This window comes from Mus caroli, chromosome X (genome assembly GCF_900094665.2).
Source record: "Mus caroli chromosome X, CAROLI_EIJ_v1.1, whole genome shotgun sequence".
NCBI lineage: Eukaryota > Metazoa > Chordata > Mammalia > Rodentia > Muridae > Mus > Mus caroli.
In genome coordinates this window covers 139,531,724-139,543,524 of record NC_034589.1, presented here as the reverse complement: position 1 = coordinate 139,543,524, position 11,801 = coordinate 139,531,724, and the positions used below count along the sequence as shown (strand labels likewise).

The window sequence follows — 11,801 nt, the reverse complement described above, 5'->3', positions numbered from 1 at the left end:
GAGGGAGAGGGAGAGGGAGAGGGAGAGGGAGAGGGAAGAGAGGGGTAGGGAGAAGGAGAGACTGAAATGGAAAGGCTATCAATAAGGGTAGAGGAAAAGTCCCAACAAGCATGAGGCATGGGGCTTTCCCTAGTACTGAGAAAGGATATGGTGTCTGAAGGAGAAAGTCTGATGACCAATTTGTAACCTGCTATGCTGTGCAGCTTAGGTGACAGAAGGAATAATAAGTAGCTCTAGAAGGATTCTTTCTTTTTGTTTTTGTTTTTGTTTTTGTTTTTGTTTTTCTTTCTCTTTCTTTCTCTTTTTCTTTCTTTCTTTTTTTTTGCCACTCTTTCCAGAACCTTCTCTGAATTTAGGGGAAGAAGGTTTTGATAGGCAGGGTTGGTGGTAAAGATATTCTGCACACCCTCTTTCAGCTTCAGGTGTCCTGTAATATAATTATCCCTGCATAAGCCAGTTTTATCCAGGTGTTCTATGCTAAGCAGTATTTAGCCAGGGTTCTTTATTTCCTTAATTGAAACATCTAAAGGTAATTCAGCTTTCCATGTTTTCCCTATGCTGGTATGTGGGACCTATGTAATCACAGGAACGTTCTCTTTTATTTAAAAAATTTTTATTACACAATGTGTGTTGGTGTGCATACATGTGCATGCATGCACTCACACACACACACACAGACACACAGACAAACACACACACCGTGGTGCACATTTGGAAGTCAGAAGACAACTTTCTACAATCCATTCTGCCTTTCCACCATATGGGACTCTGGGCTCAAACTCAGACCATCAGGCTCTATGGGAAGAGCACGTGCCCACTGACCATAATCCCCATTTTTTTTTTTTTTTGCCCTGATTGTCTATGGTTATTGCAAAAAGGCCTAGGGCATAATGGCTTGAGCTTTTCAGATTCTGTAGACTAATGCTGATGATCAAAAGATTCTACAGTTCATAAGAAGAAAATGAAAGAAATTTTCCTTAGTCAAACAGTAAAGATTTTTTAACTAATTGGTTTTTCTCTTCAGATAAGGTCGCCTCTCAAGGTCCTAAGATAAGGATATTTATGCCATTGTGTTAGGAAGGAAGTAAAAGAGAGGAAGGGCATTGCCTGGCTGATGAACATGAATTGAGCTTACTTCATTAAATTCAAGAATATGCAAGGTTCTAATTCTGTTCCTCCAGAGACCACAAGTGAGTCAACATGGAATTCTAAATGTTAGAAATTGTTAACAGAGCACACAGAAAGCAGTTCCATGGGAAGAAGTTCCTAGGTGAGAGAACGCATCCTTCTGATAGTAAACTGTGTTGTTTAACTGCTATATGGGTAACTAGATATAATTTTCAGAAGAAAAAGGTTGGCAAATAGAGATAGGTGTTTCTTGAAAATCCACTCACTGTCATGAATACCAATATGACACTGAGAACCGCCAGGAAACTGGTGCACAGTGTAGACTCGAAAATACAATGGCTGAATGAGGCATACACGTTTCTCATTAGAAGAAATTCAGCAAAGTTGTCAGGAATTAAGTTCTTGTTATTTACTGCACTACTACCCTAAAGTATACAAGTGCCAATTTCTAGATTGATACCCTCTACTCGGACCTTTTTCTTGATTCTCAGACATGCTTATCCAACTGCCAATATGACATTTCTACCTGAATGTACCACCAGTGCCATAAAATCAATGTTCTTTTCCTTTTTATCTCCATTATTCCATGACTCACTGAAAGGGTCACTATCTGCACTATCTGTTAAAGAAAGATGCCAATATTTGACTATGTTCCTCCTTCCAATCCATCCCTCCATAATTCAATTACTCATCAAGTCCTAGCAGTCCACCCCGCCCCCACCAATCTCCTCACTATCTCCCCTGCTAACACTCTAGGCCAAACCACAAGCATTGCTTGTTTGGATGACTACCAAGGTCATAGCTATGCTCTCTAGTTCCAAGAAGACACTTAATCCCCATACAACACCTAAGATCTTCTAAAACACACACCTACAACATCTATGTGGTGACCAGCTGTAGGGTGCTTTCATAGACCCTCAGGACCCTCAGGTTTGAGAACTTTATTTTCTTGGTATTGGAAGTTTGCCATAAGTTGGATAGAATAGGAATTTGGGGCACCAGAATCGGAAGAAAATGAGAGACTGGTCTAATGTGCTCAGCAGAGAGAGCCTAGGAGATAAGAAAGTGGTAGGGTGACATTACAAACTTGGGGGAAGTAAGAGTTTATAGAAAATGAAACGAATATATAAACCCGCCTTGATGATGTGTGAAAATGTATGTGAATCAAATTGTCCATAAAGCCATAAGGATTGGCTGTCTTTCATTTGTCCAGTATGGGGAAAGGTGACCTCAAGAAGCAGACTTCTGACTATTTGTGTATAAGAAAGATCTTGAATTTTATTTCTATAACTGCCATGAATTATAGTTTATAATAAGCTTTTTCTGGGTCTGCATTCACATGCTCTATTGCTAATGATATTTTGTCTACTTCTCTTGTCTTTACGTTTTATCTTGTTCTCATGAAGACACCCAGTTGTTTATGTGAATTTATTAGGCAACAGAAGTGCCATTTCAAACTAGTGAAAAACGTTATTGATGGTGAATCTGTCCATGCCATAATAAAAGTCATTACTTTGTACAGTTAACTTATGCTGAAAGTGGTAGTTTTTTTTCAAATGAATTGAATCAGCAAAACATAATAAAACAACAAAACAGTCCAATATAGACACCCAGGATGGTCATTGTAGCATTGTTTGTAATAGTTTGAAAAGGGGGAAACAACCCAGAAAGTACACGAAGCTGAACTAAGTAAATAAATTATAGGACAGCTATACAAGAAAACATTATACATTTCTAAAAAAACATATACTAAGGGAAAGAGGTTTGAATATATAACTTGAAAAAAGCAGTTACAGAACAGTAGGTAACTAGTATAGCCAGTGTAGGGAGAAAGTGCACATAATCAGACTACAAATTAAAAAATTAATGGAGGAATGTCTATCAAAATACTCAATGTCATGAGTATTTCTGGGGAAGGAGATTAAAGATAGCTTTTCATTTTCTGTTACATATTTCTGTATTTCTCTGGTTTTCACATGACAACACACTACTTTTGTAGTAAGAAAAATAACGATATAAAATAAATAATTTCAATGAATGAATCGTTTTCGTGGGGGCAGTTTGGGTTGGAAGGGCTTCAGACCGAACCTGGTACAGAGGCATAAACATGGGCTTTGGCGTCAGACAGCATTGAGCAGGGCCCCATTGCCCCACCCCCGAGGAAGGGGGCGGGAGTAGGGGGCTGCGGAAAGGGGCTGGGCTGGGCTGGGCTGTCTGCAGCTCTAGTCCAGGAGGCTGAGACTTCGAGAGGGACTGAGGAGCAGGCACACGCATCCCAGACTCACTGGAGGACAAGGTGAGGGAACAAGATTGGGCTTTCCTGGTGAGCAGACAGTGGTTCTAACTACCTGAAACCTATAGCTGGGCAGGTGGACAATTCTTATTTGACCACTATAGCTGGAGCAGAAGTGCTGCATTTGATGTGGTGTGGGAATGAGAACGACCAAGAAAGTAGTAAGCTGTATATGAACTGGACAGCAGAGACTGGCAGAGGTGGAGGGGAGAAAAAGGGGAACTGTGCATGTTTGGAGGAGAAGGAAGAATATGGGGAAATAAGAAGGGGAAGGCGAGATCCAGGGACAAGAATAGGGGATGCAGAGAAGGGTTAAGGGACACTGGGGAGGGGGGTTGCATAGGTAATACAGAGAAGGATGTAAGGAATGGGAAGAGATTTCTGTAGAGTAAATAGGAAATGCGATGGGAAATAGGGAGTCCGGAGTCAGGCAAGGGAATAGGGAGGGGGGGGGGGAATAAGGGGGGTGGGGGGGGGGGGGCAGACGGGCTGGGACGGAGGCCCCCTAGGGAGGCGGAAAGGGGCGGGACCACTTCCGGCCTTTAGTGGGGAGGGCAGTATCTGAGTTTTGGAGGGGCTTGGAGAGAGTGGACACACTCGGGAATTGTAGGAGGGCGAGGTAAGTCATGGGCCCCAGTTTTGGATGAGAGCCTGCTAGGGGTCGGCCCCACCCTCTGGGATCTGGAGAAAACCTGCCTTAAGAGCCAAATCTTACCGAATCCATCCAGCTAGGAAGGGAGGGGACTGGACCCCGTTTGGCTGGGCCTAAGATGGAATCACTAGTTCAATCCTGAGTTGAGGAGGGGGTGTTACAGGGAAGGAGCCAAACCAATTTGGGTTTTACCGTTTGGAGGGGGGCGTGTTAGGATAAAGGGCGGGACCTGGAGGCTCTGTGAAATTGATAGGGTGGATGTGAGTAGGGGAGGGGCTAGGACCACCAGACACTGCGACAATTTGGAAGGAAGGCTTGTTGGGGAGGGGGCGGGGCTGAACAGCATTGCGGACCTGGAGAGGGGCGTGTATAGGAGTTGGGTGCTGGACTGAGACCGTGGACATTGCGCATGCGCTTTATGTATAGCTAGAAAGGGGCGTGTTGAGAAGGGCTCGCAGAGACAGGGCCAGCTGCTGAATGCGCATGTGCACGGTGGACTTCAAAGAACGGGTTTGTACTGGGAAAGCAGGCGGGGTTGAAAGGGCGCTGCAGAAGACGCGCATGCGCACTCAAAGCCTGCGGCTGGGGGGGGGGGTGCGCTGGGAAAAGGGGGCGGGGTCCTCAGAGCTGCCGCGCTGGCACATCTTCCTGGAGGAGGGGAGGGTGCGGCTGCAGAGAACTGAGACCTAGAGACAGAATTTCTGTATCTGAGCACCTACTGGTTGGGGCTCCGCGAGGGGCTGGGCTTTGGGGCCCTAAAGAAGGTGAGGATCAGCTTCTAGGCAGAACAAGGGATACGACGTTCAGCGGGCTCTCCACTTGACCCAGGCCTTCTCTTTGAACTCAGCTTTGCTAGGTGAACTTGAGACATGTCTGACACAAGCGAGAGTGGTGCAGATCCAGCTCGCTCTCAGGTAAGACCGATTTCCCCCCCTCTTTCTTGCTGCTTGCCTTTCCAGCCCCTTTTGCTGCCCTAAATCCTTGGAGCTTCTCCTCCCATCCTTGTCATTCTCCACCCACTTCTTTGCCTGGGTGCATCCCCTCTCCCCAGTGGAGGGGAGGCCAAGAGGAAGGGAGAGAGGGTGGGCGGGCCCTTGTTCTGTCATTACTTTTTAACTGGGAAGCCTGTTTAGGCTGGGGTGGTCAGAGCACACCACAGGTGAGAGTCTTTACAGGTCAGAGAAGTGTAGCCACCTAATTTTGGGACCATTTGCCTTGTTGAGGGGTGGGAAGAAGGTCAGTGAACTTCCTTGCTTTCCCTTGCAGGGCAAAGCTTCAGAAAAGGACAGCGGCTCCGTGATGCAGGACCTGTTGACCGTGACCCAGAACTTGGAGGTCTCAGAAACACCAAAGGCTGAAAAGGCACCAGAGGTTTCAGAGGCTGCAAAGGCTCCAAAAGCCTCTGGGAACCCAAAGGCGACAGAGGTCTCAAAGGACCCAGAGGCTTCTGAGGCAGCTGCCACCCAGGCCTCACCTACCACACAGCTGAGTGAGACCCAGGTTCTGGCAACTGAAAACAAGAGTCCAGCAGCTGACACCAAGACGCAGAAGTCTGACTTGCAGGCTATGACAATGCCTACAACCCCGACCAAAAAGGTCAGCTGTGGTACTGATCCGAAGGTCAATACAAAGGCTCCGGAGACTGAGGCTCCTGCCTCTCAGGCTGGGACAGATGAACCAGAGCCTGAGGGTACAGCTGTCCAGGTTCAGGAGAACCAGGATACTCGGCCCAAGGTCAAAGCCAAGAATACCCAAAAGGTAAGATCTCTGACATACCCATCCTTGCTTCTCCACAATCTTCTTGTTCATTTGTCTGCCAAAATTAAAACAATTCCTGTGTTCCTGAAAGACCCAGCAAACACTAACAGGAGTGTGTCACAGTTCTTGTATCCACAGAGCTCACAGGCTGGTGGGGAGATGAGGCAGGCATATACATAGCTGCGTGCTGACTGGAATGCAGCTTTTATATTTACAGAGTAGCTGTACACTATAGACCTTGAGGTAGGCTTATTCACATGTGTAGTCTCATATCTGAAAGTAACTCCTTATGTTGCCATTCTGTATGGCAGGAAACTGATGCCCAGAAAGAGGACTGGCTAGTCAATGGTGCTAGAAGCAGAGTCGGGGTGGATGTGGGAAGACGAAAGCCTCAGGCCTTATTTCTGACTTGTTCCTGATCCACTCAGGGAGGAAATTCCCAACTGGTAGTCAGTGATAAGCCCATGACTCAGAATGGCTAGTGTCCAGTGAGGCAGAGTCTTACTACAAGGGCAGGGTTAGGGGATGTATCCTAGAAGAGACAGGGTTGGGTGTGCTTTCCAGAAGAGACTGAGTTACGAGAAAGAGCCACCTGCACCACTTGCTGATATCGACCTTCCCTTCTTTTGATGCAGGGGAAACACCCGGACGGAGAAGAGGATGGCAACAGTGACCAGAGTCAGACTTCAGAAGCCACAGGTGGTCGAAGGGTCTCAAAGGCCCTAATGGCCTCCATGGCCCGCAGAGCTTCAAGGGGACCCATAGCCTTTTGGGCCCGCAGGGCATCAAGGACTCGGTTGGCTGCCTGGGCTCGGAGAGCTTTGCTTTCCCTGAGGTCACCTAGAGCTCGAAGAGGCAAGGCCCGAAGAAGAGCTGCGAAGCTACAGTCATCCCAGGAACCTGAGGCACCCCCACCCAGAGATGTGGCCCTTTTACAAGGAAGGGTATGGACTCCACCCTCTACATCTCACCTTTTCTATTGTGTTGCCTGATGTCTTCTTTGTTGTGCTTTGGAGTTTTCTGTGTTTTGTTTTTTTGCTTTGGTCTTTTCACCATTTCTTTTTCTCCTAGGCAAATGACTTGGTGAAATACCTGTTGGCTAAAGATCAGACAAAGATTCCCATCAGGCGCTCAGGTAGAGTCCTACAAACACTTGCTCTCTCCTGAGCTCCGCCTTCTCTTGCCTTCTCATCAGTATGCTGGGGACAGCCTTCATTCTCACACTCCTGTCCCTTTTCACAAAGTTCTCCTAACAGTGGGATCTCTATTGAAAAGCACCCCCCAACTTGGTTCTGCCACCCATGGCATGGACAACAAAGGGTCTGTTGATTGGGCATCAGGGTTACCTGGTATCTCTACAGCACAGATGCTTGCAACACTCTCATTTGCAGATATGCTGAAGGACATCATCAAAGAATATACTGATGTATACCCTGAAATCATTGAACGAGCAGGCTATTCCTTGGAGAAGGTGAAGGGACAGCCCTGGGGGATGGGTGCACTGGGGAAGCTTTAAACAGAAGAAAGGTATATGAGCACCCTCCTGGAGGAAAGCAGAGACCTACTACATCCTCATCACTGTGGAGATGAGCACATGGTGGCCTAGGGAGGGGCAGCCACTGACCACACAGCAAGTCAGTGGTGGAAACACAGCTAGTGCTAAGGCTGTGCAGCTTAGTCCTGGCTTCTGCCTGCTGCTGGATACACCATCTCATGTATTGCAGATGCTCACCCCTCTGTCTCCCTAAATTCCCCTTGATTACAAAGATGCTATGGATAACCACCCTATGTTTGTTATGTGTATAAATTGCACATAACTATGTGCTTTATATACAATAGTCCATTACTTTCTTTCACACACAGACACACAGACACACACACATTCACATGTGCACAAAACCCTTAGCTATAAAAGAAACTACAGAAGCCCTGGAAGCTGAATTTTATGATTTTATAAGTTCTTCTTCCTATCCATAGGTATTTGGAATCCAATTGAAAGAAATTGACAAGAATGACCACTTGTATATTCTTCTCAGTACCTTAGAGCCAACTGATGCAGGCATATTGGGAACGTAAGCCGGGAAAGTGCTAGGGTGGGAAGGGGCTTCTGCTTTCACCCATCCATCCCTCTTTCCATGGCCTATTAGAAGCTCAGGAAAGAGGGACTAAACACCCCTGTCCCCACTCCCACACACGCTGGATCCCTGTGGGTAGTAGTGGTGTTAGACTTGCTTGGGTTGACAGGCATTCTTCCATGTCCTAACCATAGGTAGGAGTACCATTTTGGTGCATGGAGAGCTTGGCTCAAGAGGGAATGCATCCTGCCTTAGGTCACAGATGGCTGGGACCATAGAGTAGGCTGAATTCTCTGTATCTGAGGAATCTAGGAGAGGGTAGCCTAGCAAGCTGCTTTACAGATGATGGCTCATGAACGTAAACTTTCTTTACCTTAGGACCAAGGACTCACCTAAGCTGGGCCTCCTCATGGTGCTTCTTAGCATCATCTTCATGAATGGAAATCGGTCCAGTGAGGGTGAGTGGATGGGCATGCAGTTGAATAGGTGGCTGTTGCCTGAATTCCAGATGCTCAATTTCTGTCTTTGTCTCCTTCTTGCCTCCTCTTGCAGCTGTCATCTGGGAGGTGCTACGCAAGTTGGGGCTGCGCCCTGGGTATGATTGGGCTCTCTCAGCGCTTGCTGTCCGTGTTGTCTTTTGGCAAGAGAGGACGCTCCCAGGATTGCATCAGCCTGGTGGTCTGGTGGAGCTGGGGGTGGGGATTCTGGGCTGGGTAGTGGGCCCAAGATTTTGACCTGTGTGGATGGGGAAATGGCTCTTGTCTCTGCTCACTCAACCATCTCTTGAGCTTCCACGGAGCTTTCTCTGTGCTCTAAATCTCTTTTCTGTCTTGGAATTAAATGCCATCATCTGGGAAGTGTACCAGATCTGATTATATTTATTTGTTTATTTGAGCTTTCTATATTCCCAGGATTCATCACTCACTCTTTGGAGATGTGAAGAAGCTCATTACTGATGAGTTTGTGAAGCAGAAGTAAGTGTTTTTGTCTGCTGTTGGACTCTACCTTGCATTTTGTCTATTTTGATAATGGACGTGTCCAAAGCATGTTTGCAGTCTGAATGGATGCATGTGTATAGACCAGTGGCAGGTTCTTTCTGGGTGCAGTCATAGATTTCTGTTTCATACGTGGTTTTAGAACAACCCTGTGAGGGAGGGGTTATTAACAGCTTTGTACATATGTAGAAACAGTCTAAATGAAGTGAAAAGTCATTTGCTCTGGGTTACACAGGTGGCAAATAAACACTGTGTTTAGAACATGGTTCTTTTTACTAAGTAGTACTTTATGAAAATTAATTTCTGCTAGGTGGTAGTGACACAATCATCAGGAGGCAGAGGCAGGTTGGTTTTTGAGTTCAAGGCTAGCCTGGTCTACAGAATGAGTTCCAGGAGAGCCTTCAAGGCTACACTCCCCCCCCCCCCAAACACACACTGTCTCAAAAAAGCCAAAAAATTCCATCAAAATGGCCTTGACTGGTATCCTTAGGCAACCTAGGACAATTCTGGGTACTGACTTGTTCATTTGGGATGACTTAACTCCTGGTCATCCTGTTTCAGCTTCCTGAGAGCTGGAATTGAAGGCATGAGCCACAATACCTTGACAGTCTTTTTTTTTTTTTTTTTTTTTTTTTTTTTTTTTAATGGTAGATCTTGCCAGAGCCTGGTTAGTCCCCCTTCCAAATCCTAGCAGTGTGGTGTGCTCAGAGCAGGGATGGTGAAAAGAGGCCTCTCTGTTTACAACACACCCAACAGGAATCTGGCACCATGTAACAAGGAGCACAACACTCATGTCCTCCCTGTGAGCAAGTGCCCTGCACATTTCTCCCTAGATCTTCCATGTGGCTTCTGGGCATGACCAATAGGATACGGTTCCATTTTGGGGGAAGGGCTAAAGGATTTAGTTGGGAATGTATGCATTTTCAGCCTAACTAGTCCATTCATGAGTGGTTCATAACTGACCCTAGAAATAGACTTTGATTCTTTTCTTTAAAGGTACCTGGACTACGCCAGAGTACCCAATAGCAATCCTCCTGAGTATGAGTTCTTCTGGGGCCTACGCTCTTACTATGAGACCAGCAAGATGAAAGTTCTCAAGTTTGCTTGTAAGGTAATTGAAGAGCCATTTGTACTTGGCATATGAAGGTCATGGGGTGCCCTGGGATGGGCATTCTATGTTCAGAGTGTCTTGAAGTTCATATTTGGACATTTTAAAGCTTCTGAGTTATCAAACAGTGTGACAAGCATGATACCTACATGATTTAATCCTTACACTTGATACGGCATTTTTGTACCACCCATGTGAAAACAGCCTCAGAGAAGTTGGTGGGTGATGTATCCAAATCATGGAGCCAGCTAAGTGGTGAAGAAGGGTTGGAATGGTTGCTGCAGGATTGCTTGTAGTACTAGCTGTACTGTTACATGACATACAGTGGGTAGTATGGCCTTACAGACAGTAGGTGCTAAATTCTCAGTGAACCTTCTAAGGGTTATTACTTCCATTTCAGGTGCAAAAGAAGGATCCCAAGGAATGGGCAGCTCAGTACCGAGAGGCAATGGAAGCAGATTTGAAGGCTGCGGCTGAGGCTGCTGCTGAAGCCAAGGCGAGGGCTGAGATTAGAGCTCAGATGGGCATTGGGCTTGGCTCTGAGAATGCCGCTGGGCCCTGCAACTGGGACGAAGCTGATATTGGACCCTGGGCAAAGGCCCGGATCCAGGCAGGAGCTGAAACTAAAGCCAAAGCCCAAGGAAGTGGTGGTGCCAGTGCTGGTGCCGGTGCCAGTACCGGTACCAGTGTTGGTGCCAGCGGCAGTGCCAGCGCTGGTGCCAGTGCTGGTGCCAGTGGTGGCTTCAGTAACAACTCCAGCCTGACTGCCAGTCTCACATTTGGGCTCTTCGCTGGCCTTAGTGGAGCTGGGGCCAGTACCAACAGCAGCTCTGGTGCCTGTGGTTTCTCCTACAAGTGAGATACAGGTATCTGTCATGGTGGCAGTGAGGTGGCTGGGGCTCGTGGGGGCGGGATGGGGAGCTGACTCCTGGGTTGGAGATAAGCCTGGAACGTGTGCAGAGACACTGCTGTGGTTTTACTGTGTCTTGTTTGCTAGATATCAACTGACTGATTTTCCTTTACTTGTGTTTGCAGATTGCTAATAATCACAGCATCTTCTTCTCAAGCCAGGGTGCACTCTCAGAAACGTACTCAATGCAGCACTCCAGGCAGCCACTATCAAATCAACTGAAGTCGACACTCTATATTAAATCTATTTGCCATTTCTGAGTTTATTGCCATTTTTGTTTTCTTTTGGTAGATTGTCACATTTTTAAAACAATCGTCAAACTTTCCATCTGCTTGGTTAGATTCCTGAGAATGAGAATGTGCCTATCTCACTAGAGTAGGTCAGGCATTGTTCTCCTTAAGGGTAGGTAGGCTTTCTAGTAGGTGAATCATGGGGATTGTAGTATTAGAAGACACTATTTTTAAAAAAAAGCTCTCCTTTTGAGAAATGTAGCCGAAAGGTTCAGAGAAAGTTGAGTGGTTGGAGAGACCAAAACAAAAGAAACACTTTCTCATGGCAGAAGAGCGTGGTCTAGCTGGGTAGAAGCCAATGGACGGGGGATTCTGGGAAGAATCCTTCACCATCTCTAATTTGTATGGTAACAGAGTTCCAGTTGCTGAGAGGGTCTTGTGGGCAATGAAACCCTTGTAAAGGCCACCCCTTCCACTCTGTATGCAATGAAAGCAACATTTATCGCTTAGGAAATATGACTGAAGAAACAAACAAACAACTCCAGTCAGAGAGGAAGGACTCATAACTATGGTCATCGATTCAGATCTACTTTCATTCCTGGAGATGTCTTCACTGAAAGCAGGTCCTTCCATTTGGGGTCATTGTCTCATC

At 46.5% G+C, this 11,801-nt stretch overlaps 1 protein-coding gene and 1 non-coding gene across 4 annotated transcripts; both read left to right on the top strand.

The window, feature by feature from the left end:
• Nucleotides 1-3,309: 3,309 nt before the first annotated feature.
• On the top strand, nt 3,310-11,179 carry Maged2 (MAGE family member D2). 3 transcript variants are annotated; one of them, XM_021153182.2, is made up of 13 exons: nt 3,310-3,424; nt 4,921-4,987; nt 5,340-5,831; nt 6,467-6,775; nt 6,903-6,966; nt 7,223-7,302; nt 7,809-7,903; nt 8,285-8,364; nt 8,459-8,501; nt 8,818-8,880; nt 9,898-10,012; nt 10,410-10,875; nt 11,045-11,179. In XM_021153182.2, the coding sequence occupies exons 2-12, from the start codon at nt 4,943-4,945 to the stop codon at nt 10,866-10,868; spliced, it is 1,845 nt and encodes a 614-aa protein (XP_021008841.1). In that variant the 5' UTR covers nt 3,310-3,424; nt 4,921-4,942; the 3' UTR covers nt 10,869-10,875; nt 11,045-11,179. The 3 variants fall into 3 exon arrangements, with proteins under 3 accessions (XP_021008841.1, XP_021008843.1, XP_021008844.1); XM_021153184.2 differs by lacking the exon at nt 3,310-3,424 and adding an exon at nt 3,949-4,040; XM_021153185.2 differs by lacking the exon at nt 3,310-3,424 and adding an exon at nt 4,654-4,837.
• Nucleotides 9,597-9,724, top strand: LOC115030216. The gene has a single exon (XR_003835825.1). It is a non-coding gene; the product is annotated as a small nucleolar RNA SNORA11 (small nucleolar RNA).
• Nucleotides 11,180-11,801: the final 622 nt, after the last annotated feature.

What these genes read in the sequence shown, in the direction of transcription:
- Maged2 (XM_021153182.2), top strand. Translation starts at nt 4,943, where the DNA reads ATGTCTGACACAAGCGAGAGTGGTGCAGATCCAGCTCGCTCTCAG. An exon ending in CAGGCTATTCCTTGGAGAAG is followed by an intron (nt 7,303 to 7,808) that starts GTGAAGGGACAG and finishes TCCTATCCATAG; the next exon opens with GTATTTGGAATCCAATTGAA. An exon ending in GATGCAGGCATATTGGGAAC is followed by an intron (nt 7,904 to 8,284) that starts GTAAGCCGGGAA and finishes TCTTTACCTTAG; the next exon opens with GACCAAGGACTCACCTAAGC.